Here is a 16,128-nt window from a genome sequence, read left to right on the forward strand (position 1 = left end):
TTGGCTTCCTGTTAAGGCTATGGCTGATTTTAAGGTTTTACTGCTAACCTACAAAGCATTACATGGGCTTGTTACTACCTATCTCTCCAATTTGGTCCTGCCGTACATACCTACGCGTACGCTACGGTTACAAGATGCAGGCCTCCTTATTGTCCCTAAGCAAAGAGCTGGAGGCAGGGCTTTCTCCTATAGAGCTCAATTTTTATGGAATGATCTGCCTTTCCATGTGAGAGATGCAGACTCGGTCTCAACCTTTAAGTCTTTACTGAAGACTCATCTCTTCAGTAGGTCCTATGATTGAGTGTAGTCTGTCCCAGGCGCGAAGGTGAACGGCAATGCACTGGAGCAACGAACTGCCCTTGCTGTCTCTCCCCATAGATTCTCTGCCTATGACCCTATTACGGGGGCTGAGTCACTGGCTTACTAGTGCTCTTCCATGCCGTCCCTAGGAGGGGTGCGTCACTTGAGTGGGTTGAATCACAGACGGGATCTTCCTGTCCGGTTTTGCGCCACCTCGGGTTTGTGCGGTGGAGAAGATTTTCATGGGCTATACCCCTCTAGTGGTGTGGGGGCTGTGCTTTGACAAAGTGGGTGGTGTTATATCCTGCCTGCTTGGCCCTGTCCGGGGGTATCGTCGGAAGGGGCCACAGTGTCCCCCGACCCACCCCTGTCTCAGTTTCCAGTATCTATGCTGCAATAGTCTATGTGCCGGGGGACTAGGTTCAGTCTGTTATATCTGGTGTAATTCTCCTGTCTTATCTGGTGTCCTGTGTGAATTTAAGTATGCTCGCTCTAATTCTCTCTCTCCCTCCCCTCCCAGAGGACCTGAGCCCTAGGATCATGCCTCAGGACCTCATGGCCTGATGAATCCTGGCCGTCCCCAGTCCACCTGGTCACCCTGCTGCTACAATTTCAACGGTTCCGCCATGCGGCTAGGGAACCCTGATCTGTTAAATGGACGTGCTACCTTGTCCCAGACCTGCTGTTTTCAACTCTCTCTCTCTACCGCACCTGCTGTCTTGACCTCTGAATGCTCGGCTATGAAGAGCCAACTGACCTGTTGCACCCTCTACAAGCACTGTGATTATTATTGACCCTGCTGGTCATCTATAAACGTTTGAACATCTTGAAGAACATTCTGGCCTTAAATGGCCATGTACTCTTATAATCTCCACCAGGCACAAACAGAAAAGGACTGGCCACCCATCAGAGCCTGGTTCCTCTCTAGGATTCTTACTTGTTTCCTGCCTTTCTAGGGTGCTTTCCTAGCCACCATGCTTCTACATCTGCATTGCTTGCTGTTTGGGGTTTTAGGCTGGGTTTCTGTATAGCACTTTGTGACATCTGCTGATGTAAAAAGTGCTTTATAAATACATTTGATTGATTGAATGCATCTTCTTTCTGGAAAGAAGAAGACTTTAGTATTTTTTGACTGAAACAAAATATATATATTCTTAGCTACAGTATGCAAATATAAAAATGACTTGTTTATATACAGAGAAATGTGTTTGTGTCAACATGAGTATGATATGAATTGTTTGTCTTTTTAAAATCTGATTTACGTTATGAATTTATAAATAGAGGAGTGTTCATGAAGACCCATTTGACTGTGCTGGCAACTTGAAATTAAATTCCATTATGAAATGCACATAAAATGTATCAGCAAGCAAGTATTTGTCAGTACTAAGTTTTTTTATTTGAATAAAAGTGCAAGTTTTAGCTAGCATACAACTCAAAAAGTTAACAGAACAGTGTAATATGTATTTACATCTTGGCTATCAGCCTGTACCGAATGGTAGACCTAGTAGGGGGGTCGTCCCCTGTGGCATGCTGGTGTAAGAGGAAAGTGGCTCCATATTTCCAAAAAGAATACTGTATATTATCAAAAAACCTCTTTAAACATTTTTTAAAATGTGACAATATGAAAATGTGACTTTATGAAAAAAAACTACTTAAATCGTTTTCAAATCTAGAATTGTCCAGTGGCATTGGTTTTCCAGTAGACAGGTGTGCCTGGTCTCTAATTGGCTTTCTGTGGAGCCATTCGTTTCTGTCCTATTCTCTGGTTGGACAGAGGCAGGTGGAGGGGCAGGGAGGTGGTGAGGGTGGCGTCCTTTTCCTCCCTAGCCCCCCAGTGCAGCCACTCTTTGCCAAAGCATAGCACCTGACCTGGCCATGGGTCATAATGATGACCTCAAATGTCATCAGAGATCAAAGGGAAAGTCTTGCTCACCCCTAGGTGGTGGATTTCTTCTCCCATTCCTGTGTGTGCAGAGAGAACAGCGTTAATACCAACAATGATAGTTTCTGTATTTTACATTGTTTGAAAGCTATTAAGTTGTTCTCATGGCTCTTCATATAGCTCCAATTAATTAATTTGAGACGTTACATTTCTTCAGCCTTATCCCTGAAAACAGGACCAAAACAAAAATAATTGTGCCTTTAAAGTGGTGGTCACCAACCTTTTCTGAGTCAAGATCACTTTCGGAGTCAAAATGCAAGCCGAGGTCTACCGCTCAGATATATTTTTTTAAAACATGACTTAAAAAATGTAAACCTATGCAGCATTAACCTAATAAAAACAGTTCTGCAGGAATGAGGTTTGTGCAGTAGGCCTAATACATTATCACAGCATATTGGCTATGCTTGCCCTGACAATATTGTTCTTCTCAGACTATATTATATTTCAAAACTTTAGCTACATGATAACAAAATAGATCAGTTGTTTTATTACTTGCGAGGCACTGCTGAGCATACATTTAAATAATGTACTTTTTTATTTTACCAGACTAATGGTACCTGCATGCATCTGATGGTCAGTCTCAGCAGAGGGAGGGAGAGAGCAGCAGAGGGTTCGCCTCTTAAAGTCCCTTCTCTCTCCCACCGGTGAGACTGACCAGAGAGAAGGGACAATGTCTTCCACCTGATGACGAAACTCGAGAAGAACCACATTATTTCTGTCTCATGCACAAATGAATGTTGTTGTTCCTTTGAAGTTAAATATTCCTCGATATTAAAATAGACACGACAAGCCGCTAATAATAAAAATGCAGGCCTATTAATATACTTGGCTACTCATTCATTGCAGCTGTAGTGCTGGTTGTAGGGAGAAGCACATTTGTAAAGGTGTTGGGAAAAAAACAGTGTTGACAGTGCTGAATAAAAACTTAAACACAAACTCACTCTTTGCTGTTTTCTTTGACTGTCTCTCTCTGGTCATGGTTTTAAAAGTTATAAAATCTCACATAGGTTAGTATCAACTTTGCTGTGGTTGGGGTTGTGGAAGCTGCAGGCACAGTGATTTGAGCTATCTGATTGGTCAGTAGTAGGTGCTTTGATTTAGCTCCCCATGTCCAAATCAAATGGTTCAAAATGGGAACACTTTGCCTACCTGGCGTGTAGGGCAGTTGATTCAAGTACACCTACCGCCAACAGCCCAAGACGAATAAAAAAAAAATAGAAGCTCAAGGCTTTAATCGTTGGATTTCTACAGAAATGTTTGTAGATTAAATCAGTGGTCACCAATCAGTCAAAGTACTGGTTCTCAAACCTCTCCTCAGGGACCTCTAGACGTTTCACACTTTTGTTGTAGCTCCGAACTAGCTCACCTGATTCACTCAACTAGTCAAGAGCTTGATAAGTTGAATCAGATGTGCTAGCTCAGGAATAAATCAAATACATGGAATGGCTGGAGGTCCCGAGGAGAGGTTTGACAACCACTGCTTTAAAGGATGTCAATCTCAGAGGCAGTATTGCAATTGTCTTGCATTTTGCCTCCTTTCCTCTGGCCAGTGTAAGAATAGTACTAAGTCAGAGTAAATGTACAGTGTCAAGAAAAAGTATTTGAACCCTTATGAAATACCTGGATTTCTGCAAAAATTGGTCATAAAATTGGATCTGATCTTCATCTAGGTCACAACAATAGACAAACACAATCTTCTTAATTAAACTAATAACACAAACAATTAGACGTTTTCAAGTCTTTATTGAACACACCGTGTAAACATTCACAGTGCAGGGTGGAAAAAGCTGTGCCTTTTTTTCTCCACACAGTGTGTGTTCTTTCCAAACAACTCAACTGTAGTTTCATCTGTCCACAGAATATTTTGCCAGTAGCGCTGTGGAACATCCAGGTGCACTTTTGCAAACTGCAAACGTGCAGCAATGTTTTTTTTGGACAGCAGTGGCTTCTTCCGTGGTGTCCTCCCATGAACACTATTCTTGTTTAGTGTGTTACGTATTGTAGACTCGTCAACAGAGATGTTAGCATGTTCCAGATATTTCTGTAAGTCTTTAGCTGACACTCTAGGATTCTTCTTAACCTCCTTGAGCATTCTGCGCTGTGCTCTTGCAGTCATCTTCGCAGGACGGCCACTCCTAGGGAGAGTAACAACATTGCTGAACTTTCTCCATTTATAGACACTTTGTCTTACCTTGGACTGATGAACATCAAGGCTTTTAGAGATACTTTTGTAACCCTTTCTAGCTTTATGTAAGTCAACAATTCTTACTCTTAGGTCTTCTGAGATCTCTTTTTTTCGAGGCATGGTTGTTACCAGGCAATGCTTCTTGTCAATAGCAAACTCAAATTTTTTGAGTGTTTTTTACAGGGCAAGGCAGCTCTAACCAACATCTCCAATCTCGTCTCATTGATTGGACTCCAGGTTAGCTGACTCCTTACTCCAATTAGCATTTGGAGAAGTCATTAACCTAGGTGTTCACATGCTTTTTTCAACCTGCACTGAATGATTAAATGATGTATTCAATATGGAAAAATACAATAACTTCTGTGTTATTAGTTTAAAACCTCTTGGCGCACCGATCCCTTTAGCGGGATCATTTTCGTCAACATCCGCTAAATTGCAGAGCACCAAATTAAATTACTAAAAATATTTAATTTTCATGAAATCACAAGTGCAATATAGCAAAACACAGCTTAGCTTGTTGTTAATCCACCTGGCGTGTCGGATTTAGAAAAAAAGCTGTACAGCGAAAGCAAACCAAGCGTTTGTGAGGACAGCTCTCAGTAGACATAACATTACAAACAGCTAGCAGCAAAGTAGCTTGGTCACGAAAGTCAGAAAAGCAATAAAAATGAATCGCTTACCTTTGATGATCTTCGGATGTTTGCACTCACGAGACTCCCAGTTACACAATAAATGTTAGTTTTGTTCGATAAAGATTATTTTTACATCCAAAAACCTCCATTTGGTTGGCGCGTTTTGTTGAGTAATCAACAGGCTCGTGCAGGTCACGACGGGCAGACGAAAATTCCAAATAGTATCCGTAAAGTTCATAGAAACATGTCAAACGTTTTTTATAATCAATCCTCAGGTTGTTTTTAACATAAATAATCAATAATATTTCCACCGGACGGTAAACTTTTTAAAACAAGAGAAAGAAAATGTCTCGCTACCAGTGGTGCGCGCATGAACAAATCTAAGGACAACTGGCTGTCCACTGACACGATGTGATCATTCTCGCTCATTTTTCAAAATAAAAGCTTGAAACTATGTCTAAAGACAGTACACACCCTGTGGAAGCCATATGAAAAGGAATCTGGTTGATATCCCTTTAAATGGAGGATAGGCTTGCAATGGAACAGAGAAAAACAGAAAAACAGCACTTCCTGGTTGGATTTTCCTGAGGTTTTCGCCTGCAATATCAGTTTTGTTATACTCACAGACAATATTTTGACAGTTGGAGACTTTAGAGTGTTTTCCATCCTAATCTGCCAATTATATGCATATTCTAGCATCTGGGCCTGAGAAATAGGCAGTTTACTTTGGGAATGTTATTTATCCAAACATCAAAATACTGCCCCCTAGCTTCGAGGTTTTAATTAAGAACACTATGTTTGTCTATTGTTGTGACTTAGATGAAGATCAGATAAAATTTGATGACCAATTTATGCCAACATCCAGTTAATTCCAAAGGGTTCACATACTTTTTCTTGCCACTGTATGTGTGTGAGTAAATTAGTAAAATGTGTGTTTGTGTGTGATTTACATTTACATTTACATTTAAGTCATTTAGCAGACGCTCTTATCCAGAGCGACTATCATATCAACAACATACACTGAGCATACAAAACATTAAGAACACCTGTTTTTTCCATGACTGATTGACCAGGTGATTCCAGGTCAAAGCCATGGTCCCTTATTGATGTCACTTGTTAACTCCACTTCAATCAGTGTAGATGAAGGGGAGAAGGACAGGTTAAATAAGTATTTTTAAGCCTTGAGAAAATTGAGACATGGATTGTGTGTGTGCCATTCAGAGGGTGAATGGGCAAGACAAAATATTGAAGTGCCTATGGTAGTAAGTGTCAAGAACTGCAATGCTACTGGGTGTTTCTTGCTCAACAGTTTTGTGTGTGTATCAACAATGGTCCACCAACCAAAGGACATCCATCCAACTCAAAAAGTGCATACATCAATGACCTTTAAAAATATGGGTTCTCCTTCATTATAGATCCAAATAAAGTACTCAAATGCCTGTGTGTGTGGGGGGGCAATAACCTCTGACCTTAGCCTTCTGCAGGACGTTGCCTTTGCTGGATGCCATGATTGACAGGGGTCTATTCTTTAGCGCGGTGGCGGAGTTGACAGGAGAGGAGTCCCCATAGTTTGTGGGGGGAGAGGGAGTCTGTGGGGGGCCCATGGATGCTGCTTTCGCCTGTAACAAGAAAGTCAAGAACTGAATGCTTATTCTGAATGTTTATCAAAGTTAGCTAGTTAACTTAGTGATGCTGAGGGGCATACTACGATGCAAGCTAGATCTACTCAGGGTTTTCTCAAGATTCTCAAGCTTCAGCTAGCTTCACATTCCAGCTCAGGCTTCATCCATATTACGACGTTGGAAATTGCTCGTCTGCCAGCCGCTAACTCCAGTAGGCTTGTAACTGCACGTGCATGTCGCATGTGGCTAGTCGAACGCCAAACTCTTCATTGAGACAATGCTGAAACATCAATACATGGGTGTTTCTTTGCCACATTTTCGTTTGTGCCGAAATTAAATTGAAAGAAGTGTTATCTTGCAAATTCAGCAGGCTATGGCGAGAAATTGGCTTTCAGAAGTGCCATCATTATTTGACTACTTATTGTTAACCTCTCCTTTTTAAAATGTTCGCCTAAAATGACATACCGAAATCTAATTGCCTGTAGCTCAGGCCCTGAAGCAAGGATATTCATATTCTTGGTACCATTTGAAAGGAAACACTTTGACGTTTGTGGAAATGTGAAAGGAATGTAGAATATAACACAATCGATATGGTAAAAGATAATACAAAGCAAAAAAACAACCGTTCTTTTGTATTTTTTTTTGGACCATCATCTTTGAAATGCAAGAGAAAGGCCATAATGTATTATTCCAGCCCAGGTGGAATATAGATTTTGGCCACTAGGTGGCAGCAGTGTATGTGCAAAGTTTCAGACTGATCCAATGAACCATTGCATTTCTGTTCAAAATTTTGTGTCAAGACTGCCCAAATGGGCCTAATTTGTTTATTAATAACTTTTCATGTTCAAAATTGTGCACTCTCCTCAAACAATAGCATGGTATTCATATGCAGGATCCAGGGTAAAGTTTGCCCTAGGTACAGTTCTAGGATCAGCATCCCCTCCTCCAATCCTAATCTTAAAGCCAGGCACCACAGGCAAAAATTGTGATTTTGCTTCCATCTGTCAATTTTCTAATTTTGGGATATTTTGCAACTGTAACTTGCAATAATGTAATTATATGCAAAATATGCATACATGTGAATAGTGTTTTTTTAATTTTTTTTTTTTTATAATTCCCTGAAATTACAACATTTTGATAAGCTGTTCTGTAAAAGTCTGACCATTGAATGTCTTATCACAATAAAACAAAAATATTCTGCCTTGAAGCAATGTGTTGAAAAACGGATTATTGTAATATGCAAATAAGGGCATATTTAAGGTGTTGGCTCATTTGCATATTTTAATATTAAATAAATAAAACATATAATACAAAAATATATTGTTTTTATGTATACTTTCAACTGGTAAAGTTTCAGTCTGATTAGAGTAAATCAAAAAAATAACTATTAACCTGTGGTGCCTGTCCTTAAGTGGGGGAAATGCGTAATTTACCAAAGATCAGCATCCAGGGGCAAATTTCTTATAGGCAGTGTTAACCTACACACCATGGGTGTGTCCAGGAGGCTGCTGTCCAATGTGGTGCCCAGAACGAAAGGCCCAGCCTCTGCTTTCCTCAGACTCTCCTTCACATCCATCAATCGTAGCTCCACCTCCACCCGACAATGCTCCGCCTCCCGGCACGCCTCCTCCTTCTGCTTCAGACATGCATCCAGGGAGGCCTGCTGCGCCGGGTCTGAGTAACATGGACATGTGTCAATCAGAACGTCAAACCTGACATAATTCCAATCATAATGACATGTGGATGCCAATCATGATCTCAGTGATTAAGAATGTTTTTAAGTGACATGCTTGTTTACTTTACAGCTACATATGGCATATGCAGAGGGAAAGTCATGAAACAAGCATCATGTTAAACCACGTTAACTGTTCGATCTTGGCTAGAATAATTAAGAATTTGCCAAATGTGCACCTTTTTAGTAGGGGATAAAACACACAAAAACAAAGATTACACATGAAGTTGTCTTTTATACTTGAATGTCTTAAAAAACAGCATAGACACTAAATAAAGGCTTGATTCAATCAGATCCTCTTTAGCCGACATTCTGCATAGCGGTTGTTTTGAGTGTCGGAGGTGGAATTGCATTAGAGCTGTCAAATCCACAAGCGGCTCCTGGTGTTATACCTATTGCGGACATTGCCATTGGATGCAACAAATCCACACCGACTTTATCATCCGGCAAATCCCATGCAGCAGCGTTAGACGTTGCAGCCGTGTTACAAGTTCAAACACTCGAATGGGTGAAGTTTTATTGGGCGCTTTCGTGCGAATCCATTTTGTCAAGTCGGTAACCATAGTTGGTCACTGCCTTTCAAAGTGTGTTACATTTGGGCCTACATGTTGACTGCATTAACTTTACAATGTGATCAAAGGTCATGCAGTTTTTGGATGAAGTCGCCTTCAAGTCGCTGTACTTGCTTCTCACCAACTGCAACATGCAGCCATCGCCTGGCTAGTGAGGAAATACTATATGTCAACTAATCAATAGGGTGTTTTTGGTTGACCCATGCGAACATGACCAAAGACATTTTGCTACGATTCTAAAGCTACAGGGGATACAAATTAGAGATAATTGAGACCTCTTTCTAAGCAATTTATTGTACACACATTATATTTCAGTTTGTGAGAGTGTGATATATCCCGAAAGGTTGCAAGATCGAATCCCCGAGCTGACAAGGTAAAAATCTGTCGTTCTGCCCCTGAACAAGGCAGTTAACTCACTGTTCCTAGGCCGTCATTGAAAATAAGAATTTGTTCTTAACTGACTTGCCTAGTTAAATAAAAGGTTAAAAAAAAAAAAAATATGGGGGTATAGAAACATTTATTTAGACAATTATAAAGAAAAACTTTTATAAACAATAGCTGCTATGTTGACACTGCCAAGTTGATCTGGGCCATTCTGTTGAAAAACCACTAAAGTGTCTGTCTTTCGGCTGTCACAGAAGCACCTCCCCCAACTTCACTCGTCGACGTTCGTCTACAGTCGGCTTCGTTAGCATTACTACTCGAACACACCCATTGTCTACACCTCGATTAGACTGATAGAAAGTTTAGATTACTCACTAATAGCCTATGATTTATCAATTGATGGCATGCCCAATGCCATTCTTGTGATTGCACTTTGGCCATAATAATTTGAGGATAATATCTTAATTTATGAATTCTTAATTGATGTTCTAGAGAAAGTGATTAATAACCTATACCTATTTTAGCCTCCACACGTGAAATCAGTTGGCCATCTGCCATGGTCAATGTATAAATAGTGGGCAGTCGCAAGTGTGTTTGTCAATGTCACCAACAATGGAAAACACTGGTATTAGTTAACAAAAAGTGTAGCCTATTTCCTAGGAATGAATTGCATGCATAAAGTACAACATTATGCTAATTTCATATCCATTGCACATGTAGAAAAAGCGAACAGAAAACAGAAAAGAAAGGAAAAGGAATCGGGGTGGAAAAAGAGTCCACCGATTCACCTCTAGAAATGAGTGTCTTATTATTTCTATTTCTATGTTTTATTTATTACATTTGAGTCATTCGATCATCGACATAGTCCACAACGTCTACCGCATTTTTTAACTTATAATGCAGTAGCAGCCGCTCACCGATATGTCAGCTCATACCGCATTTACACCTCCGACACTGCCAAAACATCAGCTTTGCAGATGTCATCCAACACAGGTTAACGCATATTTTGATTGAATCTAGGCCTATGCATTTAGGAATTTAATTGGCTCAACTCGTCTTTCTGCAATTCATCTCCTTGCCTTCCTAACCGTATTGGAAGAGAAGGTCGCCCTCCATGTGGCAAACCTGACCATAATTCTATCCTCCTGATTTCCCATTCTATCCTCCTGGTTTCCCATTACAAGCTAAAACTAAAGCAGGAAGTACCAGTGACTCGCTCAATACAGAAGTGGTCAGATGACGCGGATGCTACAGTACTGTTTTGCTAGCACAGACTTGAATATGTTCCAGGATTCATTAAATGGCAGTGAGGAGTATACCACCTCAGTCATCGGCTTCATCAATAAGTGCATCGATGACGTCATCCCCACAGTGACCGTACATACATATCCCAACCAGAAGCCATGGATTACAGGCAACATCCGCATCGAGCTAAAGGCTACAGCTGCCTTTTTCAAGGAGCGGGACACTAATCCGGATGCTTATAAGAAATCCCTCTACGCCCTCAGGCGAACCGTCAAACAGGCAAAGCGTCAACACAGGATTAAGATTGAATCCTACTACACTGGCTGACGCTCGTCAGATGTGGCAGGACTTAAACTATTACGGACTACAAAGGGAAACCCATTGCTGCCCAAGCTGCCCATTGATGCAAGCCTACCAGACGAGCTAAATGCCTTTTATGCTCGCTTCGAGGCACGCAACAGTGAAGCATGCATGAGAGCACAAGCTGTTCCAGATGATTGTGTGATAATGCTCTCGGTAGCCGATGTGAGCAAGACCTTTAAAAAGGTTAACATTCACAAAGCCGCGGGGCTAGACGGATTACCAGGACGTGTACTCCAAGCATGCGCGGACCACCTGGCAAGTGTCTTCACTGACATTTTCAACCTCTCCCTGACCGAGTCTGTAATAGCTACATGTTTCAAGCAGACCACCATAGTCCATGTGCCCAAGGATGCGAAGGTAACCTGCCTAAATGATTACCGCCCCGTAGCACTCACGTCGGTAGCCATGAAGTGCTTTGAAAGACTGGTCATGGCACACATCAACAGCATCATCCCGGATACCTTAGACCCACTCCAATTCACATACTGCAATCTCAATCGCACTCCACACTGCCCTTTTCCACCTGGACAAAAGGAACACATATGTGAGAATGCTGTTCATTGACTACAGCTCAGCGTTCCACACCATAGCTTAGTGATGAGCTTTGTGGGCACTAAGGACCCTGGGACTAAACACCTCCCTCTGCAACTGGATCCTGGACTTCCTGACGTAGGCAACAAGGTAAGGGTAGGCAACAACACGTCAGCCACGCTGATCCTCAACACCGGGGCCCCTCAGGGGTGTGTGCTTAGTCCCCTCCTGTACACCCACGACTGCGTGGCCAAACACGACTCCAACACCATCATTAAGTTTGCTGACGACACAACAGTTGTAGGCCTGATGCCCGACAATGATGAGACAGCCTGTCGGGAGGTGGTCAGAGACCTAGCAGTGTGGTGGCAGGACAACAACATCTCCCTCAATGTGATTAAAACAAAGGAGCAGATCGAGGACTGCAGGAAAAGGTGGGCCGAATAGGCCCACATTAACGTCAACGGGGCTGTAGTGGAGTGGGTCGAGTGTTTCAAGTTCCAACGAGTGTTTCAACATCACCAACGAACTATCATGGTCCAAACACACCAAGACAGTCGTGAAGAGGGCACAACATCACCTTTTCCCCCTCAGGAGAATGAAAAGATTTGGCATGAGTCCCCAGATCCTCAAAAAGTTCTACAGCTGCACCATCGAGAGCATCCTGACCGGTTGCATCACCGCCTGGTATGGCAACAGCTCAGCATCTGACCGTAAGGCGCTACAGAGGGTAGTGCGAACGGTCCAGTACATCACTGGGGCCAAGCTTCCGGCCATCCATGACCTATATCCTAGGCGGGGTCAAAGGAAAGAACAAAAAATATTCAAAGACTCCAGTCACCCAAGTCATAGACTGTTCTCTCTGCTACCGCACGGCAATCAGTACCGGAGCGCCAAGTCTAGGACCAAAAGGCTCCTTAACAGCTTCTACCCTCTACCCCCCAAGCCATAAAACTGCTGAACAATTAATCAAATAGCCACCTGGACTATTTACATTGACACCCCCTCCATTTGTTTTTTACACTGCTGCTACTTGCTGTTTATTATCAATGCATAGTCACTTCAACCCTACCTAAATGTACAAATTACCTTGACTAACCTGTACCCCCGCACATTGACTCGGTACCATTACCCCCTGTATATAGCCTCGTTATTGTTATTTTATTGTGTTACTTTTATTTGGTAAATATTTTCTTAACTTTTCTTGAACTGCACTGTTATGCTAATATTTACATACGGTAACACCCATATATTTAGTCCTGCAGTTATGACTAATGTCAACAGACATCATAGTAAGTACTTTCCCCCCCACTTTAGTTGCAGAGATTCAGAGAGGGCTATAGTCAATGGAGAGTGCTGCAAAGCTAATTAGAAGAGCCTAATATGATGCTGTCAGATGGTGACAGTACTGCATACAAGGCAGTTGTCAAATTAGATCCCTTCCCAGGCATTGAGTTAGGGAAACTAGAATGCATCAATCATGCCCACAAGAGGATGAGAACAGTGCTTCGTAAACTTAAGCAGGAGGAATATGGGGGAGCGGCACCGATTCACTTTAGATGAGTGTCTTATTATTTATATTCTTTATTTATTACATTCGAGTCATTCGATCAGCGACACAGTCTATACCGCCGTTTTTAACTTATAGCGCAATAGGGATAATAAGAAAGGGAGTGGTTTGTGACACTCGATAGCAGCCGCTCACACCGCAGTTACACCGCCGACACTGCCAAAACATCAGCTTTGCAGATGTCCAAGGTCCCCGCCCTCAGGCCTTCCTCTCCAATGCGTTTTGAGGAGCCCACTGGGCACACACTGGTTAATTCAACGTTGTTTCAACATAATTTGTCAATGTATTTTGACATGGAATCAACGTGGAAAATACATTCGATTTTTTATTAAGTCTTCCGCTGGTACTGTTTTCATTTCAGCCAGCGTTGTAAACATTGAAATTCAGGTAAAACTTCAACTTAAATACATTGACTTAACTTGACTAACAGGTTGTTAAATCAATCTAATTTCAACATAATTATGTATACGTTGAAATTGTATTGAAAATTCCACATAGAAACATAAAAAATATTTTTCATCCTATATTCAATAGAATATTCAACTGAGTATAGAAAACATTAAGAACTTTTCATGACAGACTGACCAGGTGAATCCAGTTGACAACTATGATCCCTTATTGATATCAATTGTTAAATCCACTTCAATCAGTGTAGATGAAGGGGAGGAGACATGTTAAAGAAGGATTTTTAAACTTCGAGACAATTGAGACATGGATTGTGTGTGTGCCATTCAGAGGGTAAATAGTCAAGTCAAAAAATGTTAGTGCCTTTGAACGGGTATGGTAGTAGGAGCCAGGCGGACCGGTTTGTGTCAAGACCTGCAATGCTGCTGGATTTTTCACGCTCAACAGTTTCCTGTGTGTATCAACAATGTCCACCACCCAAACCATATGTGTTATAGCTTTACACCCCCTGCTATTTTGTGGATAAAGAGTTACTTGTCTAACAGAACACAGAGGTTCTTTAATGGAAGCCTCTGCAACATAATCCAGGTAGAATCCGGAATTCCTCTGAGCAGCTGTCTAGGCCGCTTACTTTTTTCGATCTTTAATAACGACATGGCACTGGCTTTGAGATAAGCCAGGCCATAGTTTTGTCTCACCTGGACTACTGTTCAGTCATGTGGTCAGATGCCACAAAGAGGGACTTAGGAAAATTACACTTGGCTCAGAACAGGGCAGCACGGCTGGCCCTTGGATGTACACAGAGAGCTAACATTAATAATATGCATATCAATCTCTCCTGGCTCAAAGCGGAGGAAAGATTGACTTCATCACTACTTGTATTTGTGAGAGGTATTGGCATGTTGAATGCACCAAGCTGTCTGTTTGAACTACTGGCACAACTCGGACACCCATACATACACCACAAGACATGCCAGAGGTCTCTTCACAGTCCCCAAGTCCAGAGCAGACTATGGGAGGTGCACAATACTACATAGAGCCATGACTACATGGAACTCTATTCCACATCAAGTAACTGATGCAAGCAGTAGAATCAGATTTTAAAAAACAGATAAAAATACACCTTATGGAACAGCGGGGACTATGAAGAAACATGCATACACACACGCACGATAACATACGCACTATACACACACGTACACATGGATTTTGTGTTGTAGATATGGAGTAGTAGCCCGAGGGCATACACTTAATGTGTTGTGAAATCTGTTGTGAATGTATTGTAATGTTTTACATTTTTTATAAACTGCCTTAATTTTACAGGAACCTAGGAAGATTAGCTGCTGCCTTGGCAGCTAATGTGGATCCATAATAAATACAAATACAAAGGGCATCCAGCCAACTTGACACAACTGTGGGAAGCATTGGAGGCAACGTGGGCCATCATCCCTGTGGAACGCTTGACACCTTGTAGAGCCCATGCCCTGATGAACTGAGGCTGTTCTGAGGGCAAAAGAGGGGGATGCAACTCAATATTAGGATGATGTTCCTAATGTTTGGTATACTCATGTTGAATTATGTATTTGATTAGCCATATGTTATTTGACCTTATTTCAATGTTGATAATAAAATGGTATGTTTCAAACATCGTTGTTTCAACGTCATGCCATCAACCTAAATATTTTTTTAAATATTTATTTGACTAGGCAAGTTAGTTAAGAACAAATTCTTATTTACAATGACGGCCTACCCCGCATGACGCTGGGCCAATTGTGTGCCCCCTAATTGGGACTCCCAATCTTGGCTGGATATGATACAGCCTGGATTCGAACTATAGTGACGCTTCTTGTACTCGAGATGCAGTGCTTTAGACCGCTGCACCACTCGGGAGCCCCCCAAAATAAAGACATTTGATTAGCTTTCATACTCATTTGCATAGACTACCTAAATTACATTGAATAGTTAAAAGTAACTCCTCTAACTTTTCTGTATGTGAAAGTAAATTCGGAGTGAGGACACCATAATTGTAGCTAGGTATACTATCATAGTGTAGCTAGGTATACTATCGTTCATCCATGGTTGATTGGATCTTTGGAAGTTTAGAAGTAGTTACCATTAGCCCTATTAAAAGGATGCCAAATGTATGATATTAATAATACACTTTTACCTTTCGATATTGTTTTGCATATGAAGGATGGTTGGTTGAATTCAAAAGTAATCGATAAATTGCTAATATGTTGGATTCACGTCTCCATCTCAACCAAAAATCAAAGTTGAAGAATATAACTCAATCAAATCAAACCTTATTTGAAGTGCATTTAAAGTTTGATTTGATTTAGTGGTATTCTTTAGCTTTGATTTTCGGTTGAGATGGAAACGTGAATCCAACATATCAATTATGAATTTGTAGACAAAATGGACATTGAATTGTAAACTCAACAAAATATCAACATTTGAAGGAGATGTATCTTCTGCTTGAATAGTATATATACAGTCTAGTGATGCACTGATATGATTTTCATGTATTTCATGTCATGACGATTCATCGATACGTATGCTATGACGTTGGTAAAGTTGCCTAGCGCACCTACAGTGCTGGTCATAAAAGAAAGCTAGCTAGCTCATGGATGCAAACAATGTTCTTC

At 41.3% G+C, this 16,128-nt stretch overlaps 1 protein-coding gene across 2 annotated transcripts in view; it reads right to left on the minus strand.

Annotated features, from left to right (window-relative positions):
* Positions 1–1,681: 1,681 nt before the first annotated feature.
* The window catches only part of afap1l2 (actin filament associated protein 1-like 2), a 162,098-nt gene continuing 147,651 nt past the window's right edge, over positions 1,682–16,128 (minus strand). Inside the window, exons 17-19 of one of the 2 annotated variants that reach the window (XM_038991642.1) lie at positions 8,168–8,355; positions 6,529–6,678; positions 1,682–2,262 (exon numbers count right to left, since the gene is read on the minus strand). In XM_038991642.1, the coding sequence (XP_038847570.1) occupies positions 2,236–2,262; positions 6,529–6,678; positions 8,168–8,355 (365 nt within the window). In that variant the 3' untranslated portion in view covers positions 1,682–2,235. The remainder of the gene's footprint in view (positions 2,263–6,528; positions 6,679–8,167; positions 8,356–16,128) is intronic. The other variant, XR_005476798.1, reaches the window with a different exon arrangement.

Source organism: Salvelinus namaycush, chromosome 4 (assembly GCF_016432855.1).
Source record: "Salvelinus namaycush isolate Seneca chromosome 4, SaNama_1.0, whole genome shotgun sequence".
NCBI lineage: Eukaryota > Metazoa > Chordata > Actinopteri > Salmoniformes > Salmonidae > Salvelinus > Salvelinus namaycush.